The sequence below is a fragment of the Aythya marila genome (assembly GCF_965140915.1).
Source record: "Aythya marila genome assembly, chromosome: 3".
NCBI lineage: Eukaryota > Metazoa > Chordata > Aves > Anseriformes > Anatidae > Aythya > Aythya marila.
The window spans coordinates 116,449,211-116,477,062 of NC_139044.1; the positions used below are offsets into that span (position 1 = coordinate 116,449,211).

Here is a 27,852-nt window from a genome sequence, read left to right on the forward strand (position 1 = left end):
TCTTTGTATTGATGCAGAAGAAGCACAGCCCCAAACCTCTGCTGAGAACCCCATGAGAGAAGGGGAATCTGGGTCTTTGTGGGTTTATTTTGCCTCTTGTTTCAGGGTATGGAGGCTCCACCATTCTGCTCCTTCCATTATCTGCCAGACACCGTGTCACCTCTGGAGGCCACCTCAGAGGGCAGCCAAGGATGGAGCAGCCCTCCAAGGCCAAGTGGGACCAAAGCTCACCCCTGCCCAGTTCTGGACTGGGCAGATGGACCGTCAGCCTCTTTTCTCGTGAGTTTTACAAGATGAAATGAAACCATTCACCTCTCTGGCTTGATTCTGTCCTTTCCCCAGAATACGCCCAACCCACATCCTTTGCAAAAGCACGATCAGCACAAAATATGAAACAGGCTAAGTTAAGCTGCTGCTTATGCTATTTCTGAGCCCATACACACTGACAATGAGGAAGGTCCCAGTAGCAGCCAGGTGTGGACACTACCTGACCCCAAATTATCCATGACCCAAGGGAAGCGGGAAGTGTCACCTTCCCCGTCCCTAAATTTGTGTCTGACCCCAAGTTTCCCCCTCTTTCCCAGCTGGACCATGCTCCTTGAACCCCTTTCTTCTAGCAGCTCCCTTACTTGGAGAGGACTTGGAGTTTCTCCCCCTTGACCAGCTCCAGGTCCCGGTCACTTGAGGCAGCAAAGTCGTACAGCGCAATCACAATGACGTTTTCTAAAGAGAAAAAAAAAGAAGCAGCACATTGAATCCAGCTTGTTTCTGGGGGATAATGCACACTCAGGTGTATCGTGGGGCATTTCACCCCCCCGGGTCTCCCAAAAGCCAAGCTTTCTGCCAACCCAGCTTTCCTGCCAACCACAGCTCCTGCTCGGGGACTAGCACTGATTCACCGAAGTGTTTCCTGTGTGTGTATTTTTAAAGCACTCCAGATCCCCATATCCACAAAACCCCGAGCGTCAACAATGAGAAAATGTTTGTGTGGAATAAGAAGGGTCATAAATCATCCATCGGTGTTTGGCCTCGGTTTTACAGGACGGGAAATGAAAACTGCTGTGGCAACGCTTCCCAGGGTGGCTCTGGGAGTTGGCTCAACAAGAGGAGGTTTTCTTGACTGAAGGAGGTACGGAGACATCTCAGTTCCTGTTAGAGGAGCCCACTGCTAGGGCCTAGCTCTGCCTCCAGATGCTCTGGGCTCAGCCTGTATCTTGCCATCCCTTTCACGTGCTGTTCCCTGCAGATGTGACACCACATGGAAGCTGTGCTGCTGTTTTTGACTTCAGCGCCCAGCCGCTTTTTGGCTCAGCTGTGATTCCCAGGGGAGCAGGATGCAGGATCTCCTTCCCCGACACAAATGCATTTTTGATTTCCTCTCTCCAGACCTCAGACCTGATGCTCTGTGTCTCCCATTTCTCCTGCAACCCAGCTGGACCGAGGCTGTGAGCAGATTTAAGTCCCCATCCCCTACCCTAACACCTTACTTTGACTCCATCCATGTCTGCCCAGCCTAAAATTTGGCACAGCAAAACAAATGTATGCACTGTATTACACACAAACCATGCTGTGCATGGCAAAAGCAGCCACTGGGTACACATGTGAAGGGCAGATCTCTGTGGCTGGAGGCTCGGGGAGCTGAATTGCTACGTTTGCATGCCTGGGTTGTGCCAGTGCTGCTCGCGAAGAGGTTGTGCAACCATCCACGTGTGCTCGGTGTGCTTGCAGCCGCTGAAGCGAAATGAGCAGATATTTTGGGGCAGATCAAAGCCTATGAAGAGAATTGGCACGCAAACACAAGCACTGAACTAACACACAGCAGAAAAGGAAAAAGGAAAAAGGAAAAAGGAAAAAGGAAAAAGGAAAAAGGAAAAAGGAAAAAGGAAAGGAAAGGAAAGGAAAGGAAAGGAAAGGAAAGGAAAGGAAAGGAAAGGAAAGGAAAGGAAAGGAAAGGAAAGGAAAGGAAAGGAAAGGAAAGGAAAGGAAAGGAAAGGAAAGGAAAGGAAAGGAAAGGAAAGGAAAGGAAAGGAAAGGAAAAAAAAAGGAAAAAAAGAAAAAGAGAAAAAGGAAAAGGAAAAGGAAAAAAAGAAAAAGAGAAAAAGGAAAAGGAAAAGGAAAAGAAAAAGAAAAAGAAAAAGAAAAAGAAAAAGAAAAAGAAAAAGAAAAAGAAAAAGAAAAAGAAAAAGAAAAAGAAAAAGAAAAAGAAAAGAAGAAAAAGAAAAGGAAAAAGAAAAGGAAAAAGAAAAAGAAAAAGAAAAAGAAAAAGAAAAAGAAAAAGAAAAAGAAAAAGAAAAAGAAAAAGAAAAAGAAAAAGAAAAAGAAAAAGAAGAGATCTGTGGAAAGCCTTTAGCTTGTATGCAGCCTAATTAATGCACCAAGAGCCATGGAGGGTCTATATATAGCATTTTTCAAAACAGACTGTCAAGCCACAGTCTCTGTGTGACCTTTTCAAATAATGCCACCAGCAAGAGAGCCAGACTGGCCCTTTGTCATCGCAAGATAACGTGTCTCTGGGGCAACTTGGGTTCTGTGTCCGTACAGACTGGCTGCTGCTCTGCTGGTGATTTATTGGTGAGGAGGGATGAGAAGGGGTCAGCATGAGAGGGGAGAGGAGAAAAGGAACAGGGCTCTGTAAGCCAAAGCCACAAGCAGCTCACATCAGGCTTGCAAGGAGGAACTTGGGGATGCAAGAGAAGTTTCAGCAGAGCCTCACTCTCTGCTACGTGTGGGGAAAAGGATGGTCGGCCACAAGGGAGAATGCTTTGAAGTCTTAAAATAGCTTGCACGGATGGGGGCTTCCCCTTGAGGGATCTCAAGGCATGAGAAGTGCTTCCATCTCTTGCTGCCTCCTTGACAAGGCAGGTGTTATAGCACAGCTTCTCTGACACGAGAGGTTTCTGGGCATGTGCCTGCTGCTAGCTGTCCCCAGCCAGCATGCTCGTGCACGCACACTGTCCAGCTCCTCTTGAAAGTGAAAAAAAGCAGCGGCTTCACTTTTGTGTTAAAAAATAGAAGCAAGTGGGTAGACATGGTCAAGCATTGAGTGGCTGTGTGCTCAAAAAAAAAAAAAAATAGAGAAAGAAAAAGAAAAGAAACAGAGAAAAAAAAAACACAGAAAGATAAAGACAGAAAGAGAAAGAAACAGAAAGATAAAGAAATAGAGAAAGAAATAGAGAAAGAAAAAGAGAAAGAAAAAGAGAAAGAAAAAAAAACAAACAAACAGATAAAGAAATAGAGAAAGAAAAAGGAAAAGAAAAAAAGGAAAAGGAAAAGGAAAAGGAAAAGGAAAAGGAAAAGGAAAAGGAAAAGGAAAAGGAAAAGGAAAAGGAAAAGGAAAAGGAAAAGGAAAAGGAAAAGGAAAAGGAAAAGGAAAAGGAAAATAAATTTGGGTCTTGAAACAACTGACATAAATACTAATAAACAGAACCAAAATGAACCAAAAAAAAATAAAAAAGAAGAAATGGAATAAAAAGAGTAAAATTTGCAAGGACAAAAAGGTTTTCTATGCCGAAAAAATAATATGACTCCTTCTTATCCCCCTCTCAACATTCATTTGAGAAACACTGCATGCTTAAGTGAGCCAGAAGAAAAGCGCTCCCTCTGCTTCAGCCAGCAGGACTTGCCGTCTCATGATGAAAGAGGCTCTCTCCCTCCCTCCCTCCCTCAGCCTGTCACCCCGCTGAGAAACAGCCTCGATAATACTTTTTTGGCCCATTTGGTCAGGTTAGGTCATGAGCGGCTCCGCGCGGCAGCAGGCTGCTGGGCGCGAGTGCTTTGGAGATAGAGCTAGCAGCCCGGGGACTTTGATGGCGAGCCAAAACACATCTTGGCTCAGAGCTGCTGTCAGGAAAGCGAGATACCAGCTCAGTTTGCGTAGGCTGAGTGCCAGTTTGATGGCTTAATGGAAAGGGTTCAAGCAGGCTTCCCACCACTGTCCCGTCATGAATGGAAAGACTTTGCAACCACCCCACAGTGATGGAGCCATGCGAAGGTTGTGCCAGCATCCCTCCGAGGGCCACGAATTGGTTTAGAGCCGTGCTAGGGTGGTTGTACGGTAAAAGACGACCTGCAGGACATGTGTTGCCCCACTGGCTGCACTCAGCCGTGAGTTAAAGCTGCCAGCAACGGGTCCAGCTTCCCGTTTCAGCAAGGGAAGGACTGGTTCACCAAGGAAAATGCGTGCCAGGAAAGCGAGACTTCTAAACACGCAGCTGCTGGTGGCATACTAAGGGCAATGCCATTAAGTCCTGTTGGTGAGGATGCAGAAGACTGTGGGATGGGGATATTGCGTTGCCCAGCAGGTCCAGGTCTGATGGCAATGCCCCCTGAGACACCCAGGCTTGAAATGGAAGAGAGATTTCTGCCAGATGTGTTCCTGCCTTGTGCATCCATGTGCCTTGTGTTTTGACACAGTGAATTATTATTTTTTTTTTCAGATAATTTCTGTTTTCCACATAAGATCATATCTTATGATTGAAACTCAGAACTTTTTTTTTATCAGGAAATGTGAACATTTGGGGTAATTCACTCTCATCTTCCTTCTCTCCCTTGCTTTTGATTTGCAATGCCTATTTTTATATAAAAAATTCTCATTTCTCATTGAAAAGTCAGCCTTTTCAGCAGAAGCATCTCTTTCTTGTTCCAGCTAAATGTACAACCACGTTCCTGACAGCATCCCTTTCAAACTCAAATCCACATTCAGGGAACAACAATAAAAACGACTTAGAGCTTTGATGCTAATCTCGAGGTGCATGAAAAGACACCATTTCCAGAGCACGTTTGGCTCCCACCCTCTGAAAATCCGACCTGTTCACACCGTGGTTAGTCAAAGCAAGTGAGGAGGTTGCAGTTCCTCAATCAGAAGAAATGCCTTCACGTAGGGGCTGATCCTTCACAGAGTGGAGGAAGGATGCAGCACTGAGCTTAAAGGCATCACGAGTGCATAGGGACCCATGGAAAAATGAATGAGAGACTTGCATGGTGGAATAACTCACAAGTGAAGGGTGGATTGGCGATGCTGCCAACACCACGGTTGAGAAGAGAGTTATGCACATCTCGCCTGTTTTTGTGCTCCTTCCATTAAGCCAAGTAATGACAGGAGGAATTAAGCTTTTGTTAACAATAACTAAATAAATTATTTCTGAGACAGCAGCGTGAAAGCTTCAAACTGTGATACAAGTTGCCTAATGCCAAGACCAGAAGAAAAAAAAAAAAAAAATTTTTAAAAAAAAGACATAATGAAAGGAGTGCAAAAAAATGCAAAAAGAAAGGAAAGGGGGGAAAGAGGAAAAGGAAAAAGAAAAAAAAAAAAAAAAGAGGAAAGGAATTTGAGTATTACATCTCAAGCATATATAATCGGTAATTTTGCCTTGAACTGGAAGTGCTCCCATAAGATATAATTTAGCTCTTTGCTTTTTTTTATATGATTGAATAGTCTGGATTTTGTGCTTCTTTTATCAATTCACTTGAATTATCCTCTTTCACCAGAATATCTCAAATGCCTTGCATGGTTCCTATCAGCCCATGCTGCTATATAGAACAGAGGCAGACATAGCATCATTTCTAGAAACTTAGGCACTGGCTGAGAAAAACGAGAAGTTCCCAAACCATCAGTGTGAGTATTCCTCCAAAACTGGAACCAAACCCAACGGACCACGATATTTTTGAGATCTGCAAACGGCTAACGCGGTACTTAAAGCATTTATCATCTTTCCACTTCTGCCTTCTGGCATGAAGCAGAAGTAAAAGACGCCTCCAAAGACAGCTTCTGCTGTGTTTCCAGCCAGAGTGAAAACATTGACAAAAAAAAAAAAAAAGAAAAACTGGTGATGTCTGCTCGGTTGTGGAGGTATGAAAACAAACTAACTTGGCGACGTGCTATGAAAACAATTTTGCCAAAGAAAGCATGGCTTCTGGAAAAGTGGTCCTTGCACAGAGAGGCACACAGATTCATGTGGATAAAGAGCTAAGCCTCACCCAACGCCTGTGTCAGTGCAGGCATAAGGCTGAAAAACACCGAACTGGCTCAAAACAAAACATTTTAGGGTTCCCGTTCTGATTTCTGTAAGAAACGTCAAAAGCAGAGGTGTCCACAAGACCGTGAGGGCCAGGTCTGTTCTTCCACCCATCTTACCTGTTTGCCACCCCACTTCTTCCTTTCCTCATGCCCCATCTCCCTTTCTCCTACTCTTTCACCCACACGAGAAACATTTGCGTGTTGCCTACTGCTTTCTTCCAAGCTTCCTCTATTTTTTGCCCTCTCTGATCCTCTCTCTATCTTTAATCTGCAAAACTTCTTTGACACAAATAGCTACAACTGCTGTCAGAGGCCAGGCAGAGGTAGCAAAGGGCTTCCTGCTAAAAGGCAATCATCTACCAAACGCCATCTGTGATTTGCAGATAATTGCAGAGGTGGTTGAAGTCAATAACCGGTCTCCAGGCAGGGGCTCCAAGCATCCTTATTTTATACTTTTCTTTCTTCTCGTTCTCTTTGTAGTCTGCCTAGGCTCTCTGATGCCTGCTATTTCATCTGAAACATTCAGCTGGCTGGATATCGCATCCACAAGTTCCCATGCTGCAGACGGGGCAGCAGACAGAGAAATGCAGCTGATGCCTCAGATCTTGCTTTGCTCAGCCAGCAAAGGAGTGTATTTCTCTTAATTTCTTTGATGAGTAGGGGAAACTGGCAGCGACAAATATTTAGTGATTTAACTGAATGTTCCGAAACGTACTGATAAACTCCCTGCCTGGCGATGCTGAAAATACAGAAACCGCACGCCTGTGACATGACAGCTCATTCTCAAGACCTGCTGTTGGGGGACCACCACCTTGCAAAACCCCACGGGAAGACGAAAGAAGCTGTAATTGAGCTCAGCATCTTACCTTGTACAGAAGCTTGGTTTAGATGAGGGATGTTGATAAATTGTCTGCCCTTTGATGGAAACAGAAAAAGAAGTTTGTTAGCTTTGCTGTGTTTGCAGGAAGGCCTGCTCTCAGCTTCACAGATGAGTGGGAGTCTGATCCAGAGCCCACTGCAGTCAGTCAACAGGCCTTGCATCTGGCTCCCTGTATGTCGTGATTGTTTTAGCACATTTTGCTGTGATGTGTTCATAGCTGGCTTCACTGTCGGCTTGAATAAACCTTGGCTCCCCTCTGAATAAAAACGTAAATCTGCTACCCACTCATTTTGAGCCTGGTCTGTCTAACTCTGATTTCAGCTCTAGGATCAATGGGGGATGAGATCTGAATGGCCCCATTGAGAAACAACAGTCGCAATATTATTCAAAGCAGAAAAGCTGGGGCGTTCTTTGCCGTGGTTGCCCTATGGCTCGCAGAACACCCTTTCCTCAGGGACACGTTCATAAAAAGAGGCAGTGATTCAACTAGAAAATTAATCAGCAGCAAGGCACCCCACATTTGAAACGTTGACCTGGTCCCTAGTTTCTTTTTGGCCCAGCCCCTTGGAATGATTTAGGGTTAGTTTGGCCAGAGACCACTCCTAATCAGCAGCTGGGGTGCAACCACCTTGCTTTGGAGGCTGGGACTTTAGAAGTATGGAAATGCCCCGGTGGGCTCTGTTGGCCTTTACCCATCTTTAGACTTGTGATCGGTCCCAGGTACAGTGCCTAATGATTGAAGTGGGTCTGAGACCACTGCCAGGGATATTTATATGTGTGCAAAAGGGGTGAACTACACACACTGAATTAAAAAATATTTAGTGCTTCCTGTCCGCCTTACCCTTTGGCTCCCACTTAGCAGCACTGTAGGGAGGGAGAGCTGCTCAGCCACTGCCCTTTCTAATTTAACTGAAAGAAATATGGACTTTCCCTGACATGTGGGAGCTTAGTGCTCGTGGCAAAAAAACGAGTGTCAGAAGGTGATTGATGATCCTGCATTTGCACTGATAGCAGCTTCCCTCCAGTGAACTGGGAAGAAGGGAATTTAGGAAAAGAACATCCTCTTGGTCAAAGTGACATTTTCTGTCATGAAAACTGAACTTCATCATGATGGGAGAACTCAGAACTGAAACCAAAGGAGTAAAAAAACCCCACCATCTGTCATCAAAATCAATGATAGACATCCTCCCCCCTCACCCTCCCTTTCTCAGAGCTCAAGACCTGAGATGGTTTTCAGGCTTTCACATGCCCATTGCAGATAGAGTTTCTCTTGTGCTGGCTGCAGTGCTGACAAGGACAGGGAAAGAGAAAATATTTTCATGCCCTCTGTACAGCAACAAGCATCTAGATTATCTCTTTTCCCATGTTTATATACAGAGTTTATTATTTGAGATCCCCTAAATGCCTGTGTCCATGCAAGCACAGGCTGTATGAATCCAAAGGGAGCAGCAGGTGCTCAGCATTTCTGATTCTCACAGATTAGCTGTAGACCCTCTTTTTGAGCCTGTTGTCCGCCCTGATGGTAAAGTTTCCATTGCGGTTTGCAACTTTGAATCTTAGCGTGAATCTGACCCATCTTCGTGCCATTTGCAGATCAGCAAGACGAGCCTGGTTTGCAGAGTGCTGAAGGCAGCAGCCCTGTCTGAGATATGGGGCCAGCTTGGAGGATCACAGTGGCACACAGGGCTGATGAAGGCCCGTGGAGAGGTCCCTGGTGGAGCAGGCTGTCCCCCTGCACCCATGGGTTCCACATGGAGCAGATCTCCATGCTGCAGCCCCCCCATGGGTGGAGGAGCCCCCGGTGGAGCAGGTGGATGTGGCCTGGAGGAGGCTGCAGCCCATGGAGAGCCCCCGCAGGAGCAGGCCCTGGGCTGGAGCTGCAGCCCGTGGAGAGGAGCCCACGCAGGAGCAGGGGGTCTGGGGGTGCTGCCGCCCATGGGGGACCCGTGCTGGGGCAGTTTGGGACTGGGGGATGGACCTCAGCCCCCGTTCCCCCATTCCCCTGCGCCGCTCGGGGGGAGGAGGGAGAAGAATGTAGTTTTAGAGGGAAGGTGTTTTTAGTTTGCTTTCAGTTTCTCAGTGCCCTAGACTGTTAGTAATAGACAATAAATTACATTAATCTCCCTATGCTGTGTCTGTTTTGCCCATCATGATAATTGCTAAGTGATCTCCCCATCCTTATCTCAACCCTTTTCATCATGTTTTCTCCCCTTTTTGCTTTGAGGAGGTAGAATGAGAGAGCGGTTGTGGTGGAGGTCAGCTGCCCAGCTGGGTAAAACCACCACACCAGCCCAAGCAAATAATAATAATAATAACCACCACACAGCTTTTCAGAGCACCATTGTCACAAACCCACGCAGAAATCTAATTTGTGGCTATAACAGATGTCCGGAAAGAAAATGGCATCCTTGAGGCCCCCAAAAGGTCACAAAACTGCAAACTTACCTTGGGTGGGGCAGGAGGAGGTTTACTCTTGTGTTTTGAATTGCTTCCAGAAGTGCATTTCTCGTTGGACGTCAGCTGGTTTTTGCTCCCAAGCAAGCCCATCCTGCAAGAAAGACCAATAATTATTTTATAATTAAATTGTTCTTGCGGAAAGATGCGGACAGCAAGGGAGAAAACAATCATCTAATCCATGAAGAACAAAGTGGAGAAGATGAAAATGTAGAGCAAAATGGGACAGTGGAAGGGTGAGTCTAATAACATCCCATCTAGAGACCTCCTACTAGCCCAGATCTTGTAAACCCTGTAATTTCTGTTCCCACACAAGCCTGGTCCTTCACACTTTGCAGATGAGTTTCAGATAAAACGCTGTAAATCACCACTTTTTTTTTTTAAAAAAAAAGGCACAAATGACTTTTCTAGCTGAGTCTCCTCTCCAACACACAGACCCCCAACTGACTTGCTCCACAGCCAGGTGATGCTCCATGAATGCTCTGCAGAAAGCGATGCTGGAGATCCTGGCGGATATCACTGTGCTGAGCTGTTCAGGTGTACCAGTGCCTGTTGAGTGCCACATAGTCCCCAGACCAAGACCAAGCCATAGCCATGCTGTTCAGTGTGGGCCTCCTGTACCTCCTGGATTATGTTTTCCAGGTACAGGTAGGTTGGAAAAAACACATCCCTGGCACCTTAAGGAACACTAGACAAAAATGAATCAAACCCTTTCCATAGACTACCCTCTGGTCCACACTAGGGTTTCTATACTCATTCTTGAGGGCTGGTTTAATTTGCAGCCCTAAAATATAATTTCAGGTCTGGTGAATAATCCAAGCATAATAGTGAGTCTGGGTAGCCAAAATAGCCAAACCACAACAACCTCAGCCTTCTCAGCCCCCTGAAAATGTAGGGAGCAGCTGAAGCCAGCATTACTGAAAAGCTATTGCCATGGATATGTAAGGTATCTACACCATCCAGCACCAAAATCTGTCCCAGCCTCAGCTTTGAACAAAAGGCATAGAAAGTTATGGGCTAAATGTTTAAAAAAAAAATCCCAAATTGTAAATACTTTTGTCTGATCAAAGACAATTTGGCTCCCGTTCTTTCTAAAACACCTCATGGTCTGCAATGAATATGGAGGACTGGAGGTCCTGGGAATAATGTGGATAGTCAATTCCCCCAAACATCATGGTAGTCAGAATCCAACAGATTTGTTCAAAAAGACTTCTGGAAAGCAGATTTGTAGGAAAAAAATAATCCATTATTATTATTATTATTATTATTATTATTATTATTTTTTTTTTTTACTTTCAAGCATGTTTCTTATTTCAAAATCTAAGTTTCTAACAGAGACATCCCAATATTTTAAGGTGTCATTTTTTCAAACTGCCTCCTCTCTTCTGCCTAGGCTGAAGTCAGCAAAATGGAAGGATTTATTAAAATGTTTCAGGATAACCCCATATACAAACTTTTCTCCAATGAAAAGCTTTTCAGCATCCATCCTTCTCTCATTTTTTCTCAGACCTGAGTTTTCAGATGGCCCATCCACCTGTATATAGGCCTCAGCATCGCTGTGGGCACGGACTCGGTGCGGTTGGAGGGGAGGTTTGGCCCACTGAGTCAGCCACAGCATTTCCTGCAGCGAGACACATAACTTCAGCAGCCTCTCCTCCTGGTTGTAACCAGATCTTGCTCTGCTTAGATCTGGTTGTCATGCAATGGCTCATGTGTTGTGAAGTGAGCTTTTCCTTCCCTTCCACTTTGCAAACCGCTGGAAGATGTCTGTGTGCATTTCTGCACACAGCATTTCTGATTCTGAATGGTGTTTTTTAGCAGGATAATAAATTAGGGTGGCTCAAGCTCCCTTTTCACCTAGGGAACTGCAAAGGATTGTTTCAAGTCAAGGATGGGTGTGAGGGAAAGGTTCTGCACCCAGAGGTGGTCGGGCACTGGGACAGGCTCCCCAGGGCAGTGGTCACAGCACTGAGCTGCTGGACTTAAAGAAGCATTTGGACAACACTCTCAGACACAGGGTCTGGTTTTGTGTGCTGCTGTGTGGAGCCAGGAGCTGGACACGATGGTCCTTGGGGGTTCATTTCAACTCAGGACCTTCTATGATTCATGTGGTCCAAGATTCTGTTGGACATGGATCTGTGGTCCTTGTTACTATTTCTCTGGAGCATCTCAGGGTCCTTGGGATACTCTGGTCCCGAATGGGAAATGCAGACATGGCAATTGGCATCTTTTCTATGGACTTAGGGGATGTGAGATATAGCATAAGTCTGCAATAGGCTTCAAATGCCGGTCATGTTGACCCGATTATTTTATAAGAGAATTGATGGACCGTCTGCAGAATGGTGACTGCACATTTTGGGGTCTTGAGTCACTCTCAAGGATGACTCTATCATCCTTGGCATGTGAGGGCAAGGAGAAACATCAACTACAGCAGGTCCAACCAGGTGTTGAACGGGCTTATGGCCATCCCAGCTCCTCTGGCAGGGTTAGAGGGAAGCAGGGACCTCCAGATCTCCACACGATGTATCTGTGTCCAAGGGAGCACCAGGGACACCTTGGTGTCCCACCACACTAAGACTGGAAACACTTCTCTGCAAACACCTCTCTGCGTGTTCACATAAACCGAGCTTTCTCCACATATGCAAGTGCAAAGCGACTCCGGACATGTCAGTGCAAGGCAACAAAGCGAAGCAAACAACATGTCCCAGCTCAGGCGGGAAATGGAACCAGCAAGAACTCTCCTGCAAAGGTCACCTGCTCCCACCCACGCCTTCATCTCCACAGCACACAGGCTTTAGCACTGCTCTAGGTATTTATGATCCCTATGAAATCCAGCATTCATGCTCTCCGCGCCTTCAGCAGCCAGTGCAACCATCCTTCATGCCAGCAGGTCTTAGACAAAACCCTAAAATAATGCTGCAGACAAATGCTGAATGGTGCAGCACGCTTCTGGTAAGCTACCAACCCACTGCTGGCAATGTTTTCTTTTTTTTAAAAAATATTATTATTATTTTTTTAAAAAAAAGATGGCTGAGATGAATGCGCATTGTTCACAGTGTTTCTGCTTTAGATTATTGGTTTTTAAATCAGAATCACAAAAATAGATTTGAGAAAAGTAACCGATAGGTCTCACAGTCTATTTTTTCCTCACAGTGGAAAAGAGCGCCGGTAAGAAAACAGTAACTCAGAAAAGCATAAAAATATCCTTTCATCAATTTACTACTTTGCCCATCTAAAAATGTTTATTTTTAATGACTGAAAGTGGGGAAACCCTTCTTTCTAATATAATCTGTGAGTATAGATAAGAAAAATGTGGTTTTGTTCATCACATCAATAATATTTAACCAAAATGTTCTCCATGTGTTCATTCCTTTTTAGACTCATTTTCTCAAGTTTACTCAAGTTCAAAATCAAGAAAATATATTTTAATAATGTATATTTTGAAGGCAACTAGAAATCGTAATGGAACAGAGACAGCTGAGGCAATGCAAAAATTTCCGGATGTTTGAAAAGTTTTAGCAAAAAAGAGTCTGGTTTGGATGCCAGTAAGTTTTGGGTAAAAATAATTTCTGCAGAAGTTTTTCTGAGAGACTCTAAAGATTTTTGGCTGAGAAAGTCAGCAGAGATGAGGACGGTGAGCTCTGCATAATGTACAGCTCCGAACATGTGTGGGGCACACACGCAGGTCATAGACACATGGGTTACTTGTATAGGACCTCCAAAAACTGCTGTGTGTGCCCTGGAGAACCAAAGGCAATTTCGGTTGTCTTCAGAGGTGATATTTTCGTTAGTGAGAGCTGGATGAGATGGATGCAAGCACAGATGTTCCTGCAGCAATGGTCCAACGGAGGAGTCTTCTGAAGATCCCACCACATGGCCCTGCGCAAGCAATATTTCTACTGATATTTGGACAAGGATGTAAGTTTTATCGTTCACTCATCTCTGAAAGGGGTCGGAGAAGTTGCCCCAGAGGAGCAAACCACCAAGCTGTGCCTGCAACCCCCACGAGACCCAGGACACGAGTCTTTGCTGACCACAGCATTTGACGAGCAGCCTTGTGTCAATGCTTGGCCCATTTTGAGTGCTCGGGGGAGCTAAAGCAAAGAGGATGGTGTCAGATTGGTGCTGCTGGACGCACTTAGGCTTTATGTTGTAGCAGATCAAAGAGCAGGATGGAAGTACCTGTGCTAAGCCAGGCACTGCAAGCATGAGCTTATTTCCCCATCTCCTCTTTACGGTAAGCAACCCTGCACCACGGGCATGCCGTCGACTGCGGTTGGCTGCTTTTCGCTGCCCAAGCAAGAGAGCTCCAAATTGCTGCTGATGTGAAGGCTGTAATGCCTTCTGCACCAGAGATGTGGATGACACAGATGAACGGCCTTGGGATCGCATGGGTGGGCGTGGGGGAAAAACGAGGCAGAACCTAGCAGAAAAGCAGAAGTCGCGGCTCATCATTTGCCTCACCCCCATGAAAGTGTGCCATGGAAAAAGAGCTTAAGGCTTGAGTAAGCCAATAGTGTTTCACTGTGAGGGCAGCTCCAAAAACCCCCAAGACCAGAGGAAGCACAAAATCACCCCTTTTCCATTCAAATGCTAGGGTGGATCCAGCAGGGTTTTCATAGTTGACCAAGATTAGATATTTCACCTCGTTTTAAAACTTAAGAATATCCTTCTTAAGAAAAAGCATTTTAATAGAAATAGCATTAAAAACAAAACAAAACAAAACAAAACCAACCAAACAAAAAAAAAACACCATATTCTGAAAATGCAGACAGTTATGTTTTAAATGCTGAAGCTTTTTCATGTGTGTCTTCCCCTTACCCGAAAGAATTACTGAAATCAATTCACTTTGGATACAATAACCTAATAATGCCAGATTTGCAATTTTACATCAGTGAGGAGCAAAAAAAAGTCCAGTTGAAAGATTTCCCCCAGGTCTAGGCACATCCCAGACGCATTAAATTCTCCAGAAGCTTTCTTCTCCCTCAACAAAATATTTCATTACATTTCCAAGCCAGGCACCCTTGGGTTGTGTTGCAAGACAGAACCAGAGAATTACTGAAGAACTTGATTAGATCAGCAGTGAAGAAGACATCCCTACCTAAGCATTTTCTTCTGTTTTCCAGTTTTGCTGGGTTTTGGCCGAGTTCTTTTTAATTTCATTTTTAAGTCTGTGAATGATTAGCGGCTTCGTTGCTAGGAGGTGGTTAGAAGGCAGAAATGAACAAGAAATGTGCTGTGCTATAAACAGCAACAGCCCTGCAGAAGATCTGTCTCAGGCAGAAGGTGGAGAGTGAGGCCACTGTCCTCTAGAAGGGCACAGCAGGTAAAGTCCCCTTGGACAACCCTTCCTGCAAGAAGGAGGGCATGAAGACCTCCTGCAGTGCACACAGTGCTGGTCTCCTGCTGACAGCACGGTGACCCTTATGGCCAAAAACTGCTGCTCACAAGGAGTGACCAGGCTGTGCATGGAGGAATTAGAGCAATGAAGTCCCTGTGAAGAGCTGGAGAGAATCACGGAATCATTAGGAATGGAGAAGCCCTCCAAGATCATCTGGTCCAACCATCCCCCTACCAACAGTGTCACCCACTAAACCATGTCCCTGAGCACCACATCCAACCTTTCCTTGAACACCCCCACCATGGAGCCAGAGGCATCATTGCTTTTGCTGGGAGGTGAAGCAGGTGGCTGTCTTATGTGTTTCATCCTTACAAAATTGCTGAAAAACTGGGAATTTCACAGAGCTGTAGGGGTTGGAAGGGACCTTAAGAGATGATGGGGTCCAACTCCCCTGCCAAAGCAGGTTCCCTGGAGCAGGTAAAAATTTCCTATTGGCAATGCTCAAACCCCATCCAGATCGTGGTCCTTGTTGGATAAAGATAACAGGCTGAATTTCTGCTTGCATTTGGCCCTGTTTCAATTAGCCCAGTGGCTGATTTGGGAATCTCTTCTTGCTGCAATCAACGCCTAGCCAGCTTGTTGTTTTCACTACAATTTAGTTCTGCCGTGCTTTCCAGCTGCAGCAGGTGAATCCTAAGCAAATAAACCCAGCAGAAAACCTGACTGTTTGGGGTCTGTCTTAGAAGCCGAGACCCTGTGGGAGAAGGCTGAGTGAGGCTGGGGGTGGTGTGTGACTGCGCTGATTTCCAGGCTCCTGAGCTTAAGCAGATGCAAAAAAAAAAAGTTTCTTGACAGGGAAGAAAAAAAAAAAAAAAAAAAAAAAAAAAAGATAATAAAAGCTTCTTGCTCTTGGTAGAAGTAGAACGCAGCTGCAGGCTGCCAAAGTGGTCATCTGCTAATCAAAACATCTGTCTGGAGGAAAAACTGCTGCTTACATTGAGCATCGCGCCCCGCTGGAGCTTGGCAGATGCTTGGCAGAGCTGCGAGAGGCTGCGGGCCAGGACACGGAGCCAGGGCTGGGGGTCCCGGGGGTGTGGGAGCAGGCTGCTGGGTCAGGAGGACAGAATTCCTGCCCCAGCTCCTCCGAAGGTGCTGCTCCACAAGCTGTGCCCCAAACTTGTTAATGAGCTATGGGCAAGATGGAGCACAGGAAAGGGAGATCCACTCCACAAACCACCCCTAGGTGAGCTCTGAGCCCTGTGGGAGTGGGCACAGGCTGTGCTCGCTTGGCCAAATTCTGAAATGCTCTGTTTTAAAGAGTTTTGTAGCCACATCATGTCGGCCTGGCCCTCACAGCCGTGGGGACATGGGCAGGTGGATGGGGTGTCCCTCCACACCTCCACGTTTGGTCAGCCACGTTCCTGCCCCTGGAAAGGCCCTTCCTGGGGGTTATTCCCCTGGGGACAAGGGGAATAATTGAGATTAGTTCCCTGCAGAAAGGGAAGCTGCCTTTTCCTAGCAAGAGGGCTTTGCAGGATCCATCAGCCCCCTGGGTCAGGTCTCAGCACCCTCCTGCCACCCTCAGATGAGGCAAAGGGACAGAGGGAAGGGGGCACATCTCCAGCTCCCCACCTGAGCTGCTTGGAAAGCCGTGTTGGAGCTGGCTGCTGGGCACAGAGCCCTTCCCCTACCCACCCCAGGATGGAAAAACCAGGGCATGCACACCTGGCACGCATTTCTCCTCTTTTTGCAGCAAACCAAGGGATCAGCATCCCTACAAACCATCCCCCGGGGCTCGGTCTCATCAGCCTCTCGGGACTGCTCCCATCTTCTCTTTACCCCACAGATCTCGGGGGAGGGAAGCAGAGCAGGGGGCACCACATGAGGAGGGGATGGGGAAGAGGAAGAAGGTAGAGAAAAGCCTGCTGGGCTTCTCCCCACCCTCGGGGGGATGCGCACAGGGGTGGGGTGACCCCTACTTGCCTGCTTGCCATGCAGCCGCTCCTGGAGGCACGATCCAAGGAGGGACGAAGCACGGGTCCGACCCATGGCAGATGCTCCATGGGGCTGGGAGCGGTGGCAGAACTTCTCTGTGAGAGACCCCCGGCTCACACCACGTCCACACCATCCATGGGACCGGTGGTTTCGAGTCTTACGCCCCCCCAGGATGCCAGAGCAGCCTGGTTTTGCAGATGGTTTTTAATGGGCTTTCTTTTTTTAATCGCGCCTCTGTGTCAGAACCGGCTCCTCGCTTCCCCCCAAGGATTCCTTGCTCTATTTTGAATATCGGCACGATCCATCGGGGAGGGGGGGGGGGCAAGCTGCACTTCCCAGACAACCTGGCCAATGAAAACAGCACTGAGAGAGGCGAGAAACCCGGAGAGAACCCAGACACAAAACCCAGCGAAACCCACAGGCTATTAGCAGCTGTCATTAAAATCAGCTGCAATGGCTGTGGATGGGTTGTTTCCACTAGGCAAACCACCAAATTCGGAGAAACGGCTGAACAAACTGGCTTTGCAGCGATCTTTTCTTGTTGTGATGAGAAGAAAAATACTAATAAAGGTCTTTTCAGATGAAATGTGTTTTGTTCCAGAGAGCCCTGACCCCCTACGAACCTACTGAGTCATGTCACCAAGGATGCGGTGTGCTCTGATGAACGAAGACTTGGACAGGGAGACTCTGAGGAAGTTACTTTCTCATTCTGCCTCAGCATGTTCAGTAGGGAGACTGAAACGTGTCTGCCTTAGGAGGTAAATGATGTATCAGAAGCAAGATTTGTTTCTACACGCTCCCGAGGCTTCCCGTAGGGAGCATTTTCCATGCGTTTTGTGGAGCAGACCTGCTGGGTTGCCATTTATTGTCCTCCAGCCGTCGCAAGGACCCCCCCAAAACCTCTGTGGGTGATGCCACGAGGTGGTTTCTGCAGCAGGGAGGGAAGGGACACTGGGTCTCAGCACCCCTGAGGCTTTCAGTCCGTGCCTCGGCTGCGCTCGCTGGGACAGATGAAGGCAAGGAGACATCCGCCGAGTGCGGCGCACGGCCCAGAGGCCGCCCACGTGCTGGTGGTGTTGTTTACAAAGAAAAGGCTTCGTGGGGCTGCTTGAAGCCCAGGTCAAGGCAGAGGATGTTTAATAGCTTTCAAACCAGGGTGGCTGAAGACACGATGCTGTGTGAGCAGGGAAGGTGCCCCGCAATGCGGGTGCCGATGCTCGTGGGCATCGCCAAGGCTCCTGGCAGAGGGAGAAAGCCCTGTGGAGGGCTGTGAGTCTGTGGGACAACAATCTGGGCCCTAAGTAGGACTCTGCAAGTGCCTTGTTGGCCTTGGGGTCATGCCATGCCTCTTATCCTACAGCTGGCAGAGCCCAGGGCCATCCTGGGGGCTCCCTGAGGACAACCAGGACAGACACCCACCCCGCTGCCCCTCCGGCAGGTGTGCTGCAGAATCAGGCCTGCTCTTTGCATACCAAGGACATACAGAAATGAGGAAGCCCTTGCAGATTTGTTAAACCTCTCCCTCCCCAGCTTGCATTTTGCTGTCTCCGCTCTCCTCCAGCTAAGGGCTGGGGAGGGAGGACAGAGCTGGAGGAGGTCAGGTTGGGGCTGGGGAGGGAGAGGGCAGATTTAGGGTTAGCTGGAGCGCTTTGAGCTGAAGGGCAGGGCTTCATCCTCCGGCAGAGAGTGCATCTGAAGTATCTGAGTGCTCTCTGCTAAGTGAGCTTCACTTCCTATTCCTACAAAAAAGGGAAGTTGCTTTTTTAGAAAGCTGCTTGCCATCCACCGCAGAGGTAGGAAGGAGGAGCCACCACGAGGTGCAGCAAAGGCTTAGAAATAAGGCTGCCGAGTCATCTTGGGAAACAGGGCGCCAGCACGGCAGCTCCAGACAGAAACCTGCTTCTGATTTGAGACACGTTCCCAGTTCTGACAGTGGGGAAACCCAGCAGCTGCAGCCAGGCTGCTGCACAGACCCTTCCAGGGAGGGCAGCAGTTAGAGCAGCTCAGAAGTGAGGAGTTTATTTAAACAGGTTAGATAATGTGCAATCTACCTACTGCATCCCAGGGAGGTTTTTAGGGACCTAGGGCTGTGACCCAGAGGGGAGAATCAGCCCTTCATCCCTGTGCCTCCTCTGTTGCCTCCAGACTGGGAATCTCCCGGCCGTGAGACAAGACCCAGAGCGGAGAAGCCGAGGCAGTGAATGCCCTCCTGCAATCTGCTCAGACATCATGAAGCACCAGCCCACGGGTGTCCTTTAAAAGAAGCCGGAGGGAAGTCACCGCAAAAGCAGGCAAAAAAAGGGCACTGAAAAGAGAGGAAGTCTCGTACGCAGCTCCCGGGTCGCTCCAGATGGGCTCCACCTGCCCCCAGCTTCCCCTGCCCGGAGGTGCAGGCTGTCATCAACCCTGCTCCAGCAGGGTCTGGCTGGCAGTGGTCCCACCTCACTGCCACGTGTCGGTCTCCAGATGTTCTCCAGGAGCTTTGCAGGGTGCAATCCCACAGCTGGCTCATCTCTGCTACCTGCTACAAATCCCCCGTAAGCTGTGCACCGAGCCCAAAAGTCCAGCCCATGGGGAAAACGCCCAAAGAAAGATCTCTAGGAGCAACCACACCTCTGGACGTGGAGAGGGTCCAAAAAATGCTGCCAGCTCCCTCTGGATGACCCAAAACCCAATGGATTGGCCACTTGGCCGTACCCCCAACACCAGTGGCCCACTGCACAGCCTCCTTCTGGAGCAGAACCCACTCCCACCACTTTTACACTCCCTTTACACTGAACCCAATAAAAGTGTTCCCGTTAAGGTGACTACTGCAGAAAGAACTTCGGCTTCGATCTGAAGCCACCCAGAGGGATGAAGGCACCTCCACTTTCCACTTGGCCCCAGGGGCTGCTTCTTACACCCCTGCAGTGCAAACTGGGTGGCTTGTTCCCTCCAGACCTTGTTCTCATGGCCTGCTCGTGATTTTTCCCCTCCCATTAACAATGAGCATCCTAATTTACCATCTGAACCTCCCAGCTGCCATTCCTCTGGCAGATTAAAAGCCAATTTAGAGCACTGGAGTGCTGCTGGAGGAGGATGCTGACGCATGGTAACCAACCCTCCAGCCTCCATTTTGACCACTGGGGCTTTCTGAGCTCCAAGGCAGCATCTCTGCGAGTAAAATAGTGTCAGGTCTCCATCTCTCCCCCCTTGAAATAAGGTGGCTGCATCCAAACTCCTAGCTAGGGCTTTGCAGGGCTCTCCCTTGTTCAGCTACTGGTGTTTATTGCTGAATCTGGTGGGTTAGCCCAAGGGATGGGGAAGAAAATGCAGCAGTGGCTTTGTTTGAGGTTTACTGTGTGGTATTCTACTGATAGGAACGTGCTCTCCTCCACAATCCTCCCTGCCAAGCTTCCTCCACACCATGCCTCTTCTTGCTACTTGCAGCAGTTAAAGCCCTGCCTCGCTGGTATTTTCATCAAATGCTGGAAAAAGAGTATTTTCTGACGCAAGCTTACTCTAGTAATGTCTCAAACTGCTGTGGTCTTTCTCCTGTGAGTCTCAAGTGCTGAAGGCTGAATACGTAAGAGGCAACTGGGAAAAAACTCTGTGATAAAAGTCAAGGTAAAGATTTTATATCAATTTTTCTATTTGCTTAGTATGACCTTGTTTCTCATTCCTTCCATCGCATGTTGCTGATGACGCTGTGATTTTTCCATAGACCACTTAACCTGCATTCGAAGCCCATTTGTCGAGAATCACGCACCCGTTTTGAGATGTTCTGCCCCTAATTTTCTCGTTTCCAAGCCATTCACTGTGAGCAGTTAATCACATAAACACGGATGCCATTGTGGCTTGCATCTTGGGCAGGCACCAAGCTGATCTCAGCTAAGTCCTGCAACACCTCGGTTCCTCTGCCCGTGGCATTTTGTCAGGATTTTCCTTTTTCCCACCACAGGCTACACTGAGAAGAGGGACACCCTCCTGTGAGGCCACCTGGTGTAATCTGATGGTCCTTCACCACTTGCCACCATAGCCTGGGGAAGAACAGAGCTCTGAGAAAAGAGGAGGCTTTGACCTTCTGCGGACGAGGAGATATTTGCAATGTGGTAAACGAGGACCTCGGTGACTCGGATACAGGGTCAATTGCCTCATTTGCCTCTTGGCCATAATGCAAATGGCACCAAGAGTTTGTTCACCCAAGCTTCCTCCACCCAGAGTTGCGTTTCAACCATCGGTAAGGCAACCCAGATGTCCCAGACAAATTAATAATTTTTCACTCTTCTCCTCTTACTGGGTAGCAAAGGACTCATTTGTAAACCCCATGTGTTTTCTATTTCTGCTCTGTCTCCTACGTGCCTGACATGCAGGACACAAGGAGTCCTGCACGCTGCTTTTTGATCAGCAACAGATTTCCCACTTCCCAGACGAGCAGAAGTCATCTGTGAGATCCAGTCAAGTTCAACGAATTATTTCATAAGTAAATAAAAGCTTGTCGGGGACGAAATCATCAGAGAGGTTTTTAAGAGCACATTTCACTTTGGAAAAAAAGCAAGTTTTACAGGGTCACAGAAATGTGGGGCTGACCCTCAGAAGGTCATCTATCTGCTTGGTGGACCTACATTTTTCTGGGTGACAACCTAACTGGTGCTTGCTGATGGAAATTCCCACTGTTCCCCAGTCTGTCACAGCTCTTCAAGATCCAAAGCCTTAAAATGACTTCTTAATGATTGGCACTTTTTAACGAATTTCCTTACTGAAAGACCTACAACTCCTTGTCCTGCCCATGGTGAACACAGAGTTTATTCCCTCCTTTTTGTTTGCAGGGGCACCAGCAAATCAAGCAGCACTACTTCTTGCAAAAATTCCCCATTGATCACGCTGTCCGCACCTTTGCTCAGCTGTGTCCTTCTTCTTTAGGCCCTTTGAAATGGGGTTTGGGAGCTTGAATAGGCAAACCCGCAATGTTTTCCGAGTTAAAACTGACCGACATTAACAAAGGCAAAATTACTCTGTAAAACCCCAGAAACATTGTTCTCCAGCTCAGTTGCAACATTTTCTTGGAAGCAATTATAATTATAAGTCTATTTTTTATTTCAACACAAGGAGTTGCTCTCTTTGGGGGTTGTTTTTTTTTTTAGAGGGGAGAGGGGGAATTTTTTTGGCTGGACAGTGAAATGAGGTCAAGTGGCGTTAGCCGTGATGTGGAAGACAGAGAGACCTCTGAGAAGCACAGGGCTTGTTGAATATGAAATGCTAGAGGCCTGGTTTATGTTCCTGGTTTATAAGTTGCACTTTAGCATTTATTTTTAAACCAAAACCATGACCTGTATATCCTGTTTCATATAGGGATGTACTTTCTTTTGAGTTTCATGGTGACATCTGATGGTGCAGCCAATTCTTCCACAAGCAGTGGGACCCTGAGGCTGTAATCTGTTGCCAAGACCTCTGAAAAGGGAGAATTGCATCCAATTTTATCCCCTCTGCTACCTCTAATCTCTGCTGCTTGCAGTGCGGTACGGATCTAACGAGAAAGCTGAATTGCAGCACATTAAATGAATCAGTGAGTGGAAACTTTGGGGTTGCCCATGGCTCCAGCAGGATTTAGCCCCGGGGCTCTTGCAAAATTGTTGCCCATGATTGAACCCCGTGGGTCTGCAGGAAACGATTGACTACAGGGGAGCTCACCCACATGGAGTCAACGCTTGGTTGCCTCCTTGAGTCTCATCAAGCATGAAAAAGCAGCGAGGAAACTCCCTTTTTAACATAGAGAGAATGGAAAGACTGATAGTAAGGAAGGAAGACAAATAATGATGAAGTAACAGTGTGCCCAAAAGCTCCTACTCTGCCCAACACGGTGCCGTCACTCCTGTGAAATCCACAGGAACATGTTTCCAGGTGACAACGGGGTATCGCTGGTGAAAAATGCCTCATTTCCAAAAGTCCCCTCTGCACTTGTAGGCAGCCTCAACACCTGCTTGGACTTTGATGTGCCCATAAAGGTTTCAAGGAGAATTACAGGCTGAAAAGTCAGTCAAGAGGAAAATCACAAAGCAAAAATAAGAGGGCTGATCTCCTTGTCTGAACTGGATGTATGGCCCAAATTCTGTAGAAGTAGGATGCCTTTATTATTATTATTTAATGCTCAGCTTGAGATATCATGGGCTTATTTAGCAGGGGCTGAAGAGCACCCCACCTCAACCAAGAGCACTAGAGCCCAGGGTAGAAATGCATACAACAGCACCCCATGTTCTATTAGGAAGAATATGGAAAGTCATTATAAAAACAGAAAGAAAAAAAAAAAAAAGTAATAGTAACACCACAGAATTTTCACTTAAATATGTCTTGTGTCTTTTCTCCTCCATCAGAAAATTCGGCTTTTTGCCTGTAACACCCAAGGTGTAGCAATAGCTCTATTTTTGCAGAACAAAACAAGAACAGGCTGATTTTTTTTTTTTTTTTTAACAGATTCTTGTGCATCGGCATAATGATAGTGCTGCAGGAGGTCTAGGAGAAAATACAAACTGTGGTCAAAAGATCACAAGTTCAGCAGCCCTCAAAAGTTACTTAAAACTTGAGATAATAACTACTGGAGTATATTGATGAGGATGCCTTCACTGGCCTGTAGCTGTCCTTTTTTCTCCTTAATTTCTAGCCGGCTTCTCTTCTCCATCTCACACTAGACCCAGGACCACGTGTGAGTGCCATGTGTAGCACCGTCAGCAACATCGCTGCAGACCATGTACGCACCTTGTCCTGACCCTACATTTTCAGGGATCTGTAATAAATTCAATTTCACGCCAGCCTTATGAGATAGGAAACAAAAGCCCCCGTTTCACCAGGGAGGCAACTAAAGTGCCACAAAAAGCATCGACTTGACAGGCATCACTGGCCACGATGCCCTGATGCAAAACGCCCCATGACACTGCAACTGCTCTTCCCCCCCAGAGATCACACAGCCAGCAAGGTGGCTTCTGAAAGATCCAGGCTCCAAATCATGGCACTAGGGAAAAATTTGAACCTGGCCTAGATTATAACTGAGAGTGAAAGTTATGGAGGTTTGAGTAAGTTCTGCCTTTGTGGGGATGGAAAGTGACCAGGGGGAGAAGCATTGAGCCTGTCCTTCCTATAACCCCTTTTGGGGTTCTCCAGCTTGCCAGAAGCTTTGTCCACATTAGGCTTCTGTTGGTTTTCCCAGCTTAACTGGAGGAGCTTGTGAAAGCAGAATTATTATCTCCGAGGAGAAAAATATCTCCAAAATGATCCAACCCATCTGTGGGGCAAAACAAAGCAAAGATCTGCAGTCCCAAATGTGCTTCTTGGCAGAAGGCAAATTAAAGGCTCAACCCTTCTCTGCACCGTATGCAGCACCCAGCGGTTCAATTCAGCAGCCACCGCCTGGAGCCTGAACATCCAAACTTCCACCTCCCTTTGCTGTTTAGAGGGCTTTGATCCACTTTTATGTTTTTGGTTTCTTTTGAAGAGAAGGAGTTTGATCAGTGCCCAAGAGAGAACATGCCAGGTCAGCTTCTCACTTAGAGCAGCAGTCCCACTTCAGAGGGTGCCCAGATTTCAGAAGATACACCCTGCCAGCAAGCAAGAAAGAAATGCACCCTGTCCTGATCCATGGCAGCAGCACGGCCAATTCCCTTCAATATCTTTGAGGGCTTAATCACCACTGATGGCTAGACAATAACCAGATGCCTAGACAATAACCAGAGATGGACCCAATCTTGGGTGCTCTAAGTTCATTCACTCAATGAAGAGGAAGGCGATAAAAAAAGCAGCAGGAATGAAGTAAAGTTTTTGAATTTGAAAAAAAAAAGTGTTTTCTCTTACCTGGTGATTCCTTTGTTCGGATTAAACCATAGCCCACTCGATCCTAGTTGTCCACCAGAGTTAAAGAATCCCTTGCAGGATGCGTACTTAAGAACATAAGCTCCCCTTGATAAGTTTTAATCCTTAAAGCACATAGAAAGAGAAACCCTAATTCTTCATGGCGTTGTCAGTTGACTGCTGTTAGTGGTTTCCTGTCGACAACAGCTGAATGACAAATCGAACTAGTTTGTTACACTTATAGCAATTAAAGGGCTAGTAGTGTAACCACACGGCTCCTTTAGTGCTGACGTTGGAACGGTGGCTACCTTAGAAGAACTGTTATCCACAAAGGCTCGGCAGGCTATAAAAAGCACTGTCCCTCTTCAGCTGATGCTCCGGACCACTCTCATTCAGGCTGGTGTGAAGGCACCCATGAAGCCCCAGGGTATAAACGCTGGTTTGAAAAGGGGAGGAGAAATACGGGTCCTGAGTTTTCTAGATTGGCCCGTTCACAGCTAAGAGTGCGCTGGGCCAATGGCAGGGATGGAGATATTTATTGCATGCGCTTAACCTTTGGGAGAGTTTATCTCCAGTCAGGTTCTAGTCTGAGCAGTTTCCCCTTTTGTAATCATCTAGGTTACGGTGCCGTAATCTTACTCACTTTCCATTTGAGGTTCTGCTTCTGCTTAAAATCTCATCTGAAAGAGAGTGGTCGTGTTTGTCCTCAGAGCTGTTTGCGTCTCAGCCAGCTGATGTCATTAGGGCATGGAAGAAGAGATGCAGGAGACAGATGACAGCACATCCTGTTATCTCTTTATCGCTTCTATGTAAGATCTCGTACGATCTGCCTTCCCTGTATTTTTTGCCGTTAGCAGCTTGCTATATTGCAAAAAGTTTTTGCCCATCCAGTGCTGATCTGGAGCTGCGGTGGGCAGGGATCTGCTCAGGTCACACCACGCTGGGGTGTTTCACTGCCTGCTGCCTAATGCTGTGAAACGTGATTGTTCTCATTTCCACCCTCACCAGCGGGGTTTCAGACCTTCCAACCTGCCTGGAGGCGAGGAAGCTGATGTGCATTGCCTTGTGATTCTGTGGGATTTTGGACAGAGCCTCTGCTGAGTCACGGCAAGGCAGCCCAAGCATTTCCCAGACAGCAGGGACCCTGCCTGGAGCAGGATCTTCAGTGGGCTGTTTATCAACCCCTTCTGTGTTGGGGAATTACAAATTTATGCAAGAGAAGGTTAAACCTTGGGTCTCGGTCCTGCAGTTTCAGGTAATATCACTGGCCGAGATAACATCCTCTTGCTGATGGCTATCTGGGGGTTGGAGACAGCCTCCAGAGTCTGGGTTTGTCTAAGTATGGTTCATTCACTAGAATCACAGAAGTACCCAGGTTGGAAGAGACCTTAAAGATCACCCAGATCCAACCTCCTGCCATGGACAGGGATGCCACCCACCAAATCAGGTTGCCCAAGGCCTCACCTAACCTGGCCTCGAACACCTCCAGGGATGGGGCATCCACAGCTTCTCTGGGAAATCTGTGCCAGGGCCCTCTGAGTGAAGAATTTCCTCCTAATCTAAACCTCCCCTCTTTTAGTTTAAAGCCATTCCTATCATAATCTGCCTGAGCAAAAAGTTGTTCTCTCTCTTTTTTATAAGCCCCCTTTAAGTATTGAAAAGCCACAATGAAGCTGGAAAAAAAACCCTACAAAGTATAAGAATCTAACAAGAAGCAACGTTTCACTCGTTCTCATTTTATTTTAGTTCCTCCAAAATGGGTCAGTTTGGTCCAGAAACTAGAAAAATCAAACCGCTGGGCTGAAAAAAAAAAAAAAAACAAAACAAAACAAAACAAAAAACCAATTTGTCTTTCATTTTTGCCCTGAGCTGAAGCTATTGGCTGGATTCAGTTTGTTGTGACACCAAAGGTTGAAGTGAAACTGTGCTATCTGGCCATCAGCTACAAATCCAGGAAATTTCACCCAGTTCTTGCAGGCACTGACTCATACATGGGGGGTGCCAAAGACGAGGATGCTGCTGCGCATCTCCTTGGTGGACACCTCCGTGCCCCATGACACATCTTGCAGCTCCCCTTGGTCCCTGCAGAGGCTGTTGAGGAGATCCTTGGGGAGTTAGGCTGTCTACACCACGTTTCCGTGCAGCCCATCATCATTTGTGGCTGTTGTTTCACAGCGAAATTACCTTGGGCATGAACTGGGAAAGGGCTGAATCCTAAGGAGCTCCCCTACCTTCTCCATGTGGGCCCTGTCTACATGAGGCCTCCCTGATCTTTCTTAAGGGCCATGAGGCCCTGAGGATGGTGCCTTCAGGCCCACTGCTGTGTTGGTGTTGGTTTGTGAGTGCTGTGGTAGTCATATTTAAATATGTGCCCCTAAAATCAGACCCTGTAACCTCACCGCTTTGGGTGTCTGACCCTCACCAGCTGGCCCATGGTGGTGCTGGGTCAACATCCCTCCTGTCCAGCAGTGTTTTGGGGGGCTGCTGGGCAGTGGATGTCCCAGATATGTGGGACATACAGCTCTGCACCTCTGCTAGTGACCAAAACACATCACAGATACATGCAGGAACATGTGGACACCAGGAAATACCTCACGTCTCCACGTCAAGGACAGCAGGCCTAGGATTCACCACAGTGTCTGAAGCTCAGCATTTAACCCAAGATGGGCATGAGTGATTCTGGAAGGTATCTAATCAGGAGTGATTCATCTCACCCTAAAACAGTATCTGAGATAGGCTTTCTTCACCTTTCTCTTCCTTGGCTCAGGAAGCCCTGGTGACAAATTTAGGGTGGACGCAGAACGCTTGAATTGAAGTGTGGGGAGGTTGTGTTCACCCCAAATCCCTCCACTCCCATATTTTCCAGTGAAGATGCCCAGAGGGCATATTACAAAGTAGCCTTACTGGGAATCCCGGTAAGACTGGAAGGGGAATTTTTTATTCCCTAACAGTTCTGGAAATTAATTTACAACAATTAGTTGGGGTGAAAGTAGAACTCACATCCGCCATCCCTTCCCCACCCCCCCACCCCTTTTTCTTTCACCCAGTAAAATAGAAAGATGGAAAAAAACTGCATCTTGGTCCTGAGATTTTAAATGCTTTTTGCTTCTCCGGGTTGCTGCAGTGAACTGGGGTTAGCAGATTCTCAAAGGAAAGTCATTACAAATGAGCCACTTCAAATCTTTGGGAAAGGTTATGATTTTCTCTGCAAATGATTTTCAGCTCTTCAGGGCTTAGGGACTTTTTTTGGAGTCGAGGAGAAGAATAATTTGCAAACTTAACGCATACATTTACAAAGCCAGTGCTGCAGTTTCCACATCGATTTTTTTTTTTTTTTTTTAAGTGATA

At 47.1% G+C, this 27,852-nt stretch overlaps 1 protein-coding gene across 1 annotated transcript in view; it reads right to left on the reverse strand.

Moving 5' to 3' along the window:
- The window catches only part of BLK (BLK proto-oncogene, Src family tyrosine kinase), a 39,626-nt gene extending 14,601 nt beyond the window's left edge, over nucleotides 1-25,025 (reverse strand). Inside the window, exons 1-4 of the mRNA XM_082756994.1 lie at nucleotides 24,508-25,025; nucleotides 9,342-9,444; nucleotides 6,883-6,931; nucleotides 630-723 (exon numbers count right to left, since the gene is read on the reverse strand). Coding sequence (XP_082613120.1) covers nucleotides 630-723; nucleotides 6,883-6,931; nucleotides 9,342-9,443 — 245 coding nt within the window. The 5' untranslated portion in view covers nucleotide 9,444; nucleotides 24,508-25,025. The remainder of the gene's footprint in view (nucleotides 1-629; nucleotides 724-6,882; nucleotides 6,932-9,341; nucleotides 9,445-24,507) is intronic.
- Nucleotides 25,026-27,852: the final 2,827 nt, after the last annotated feature.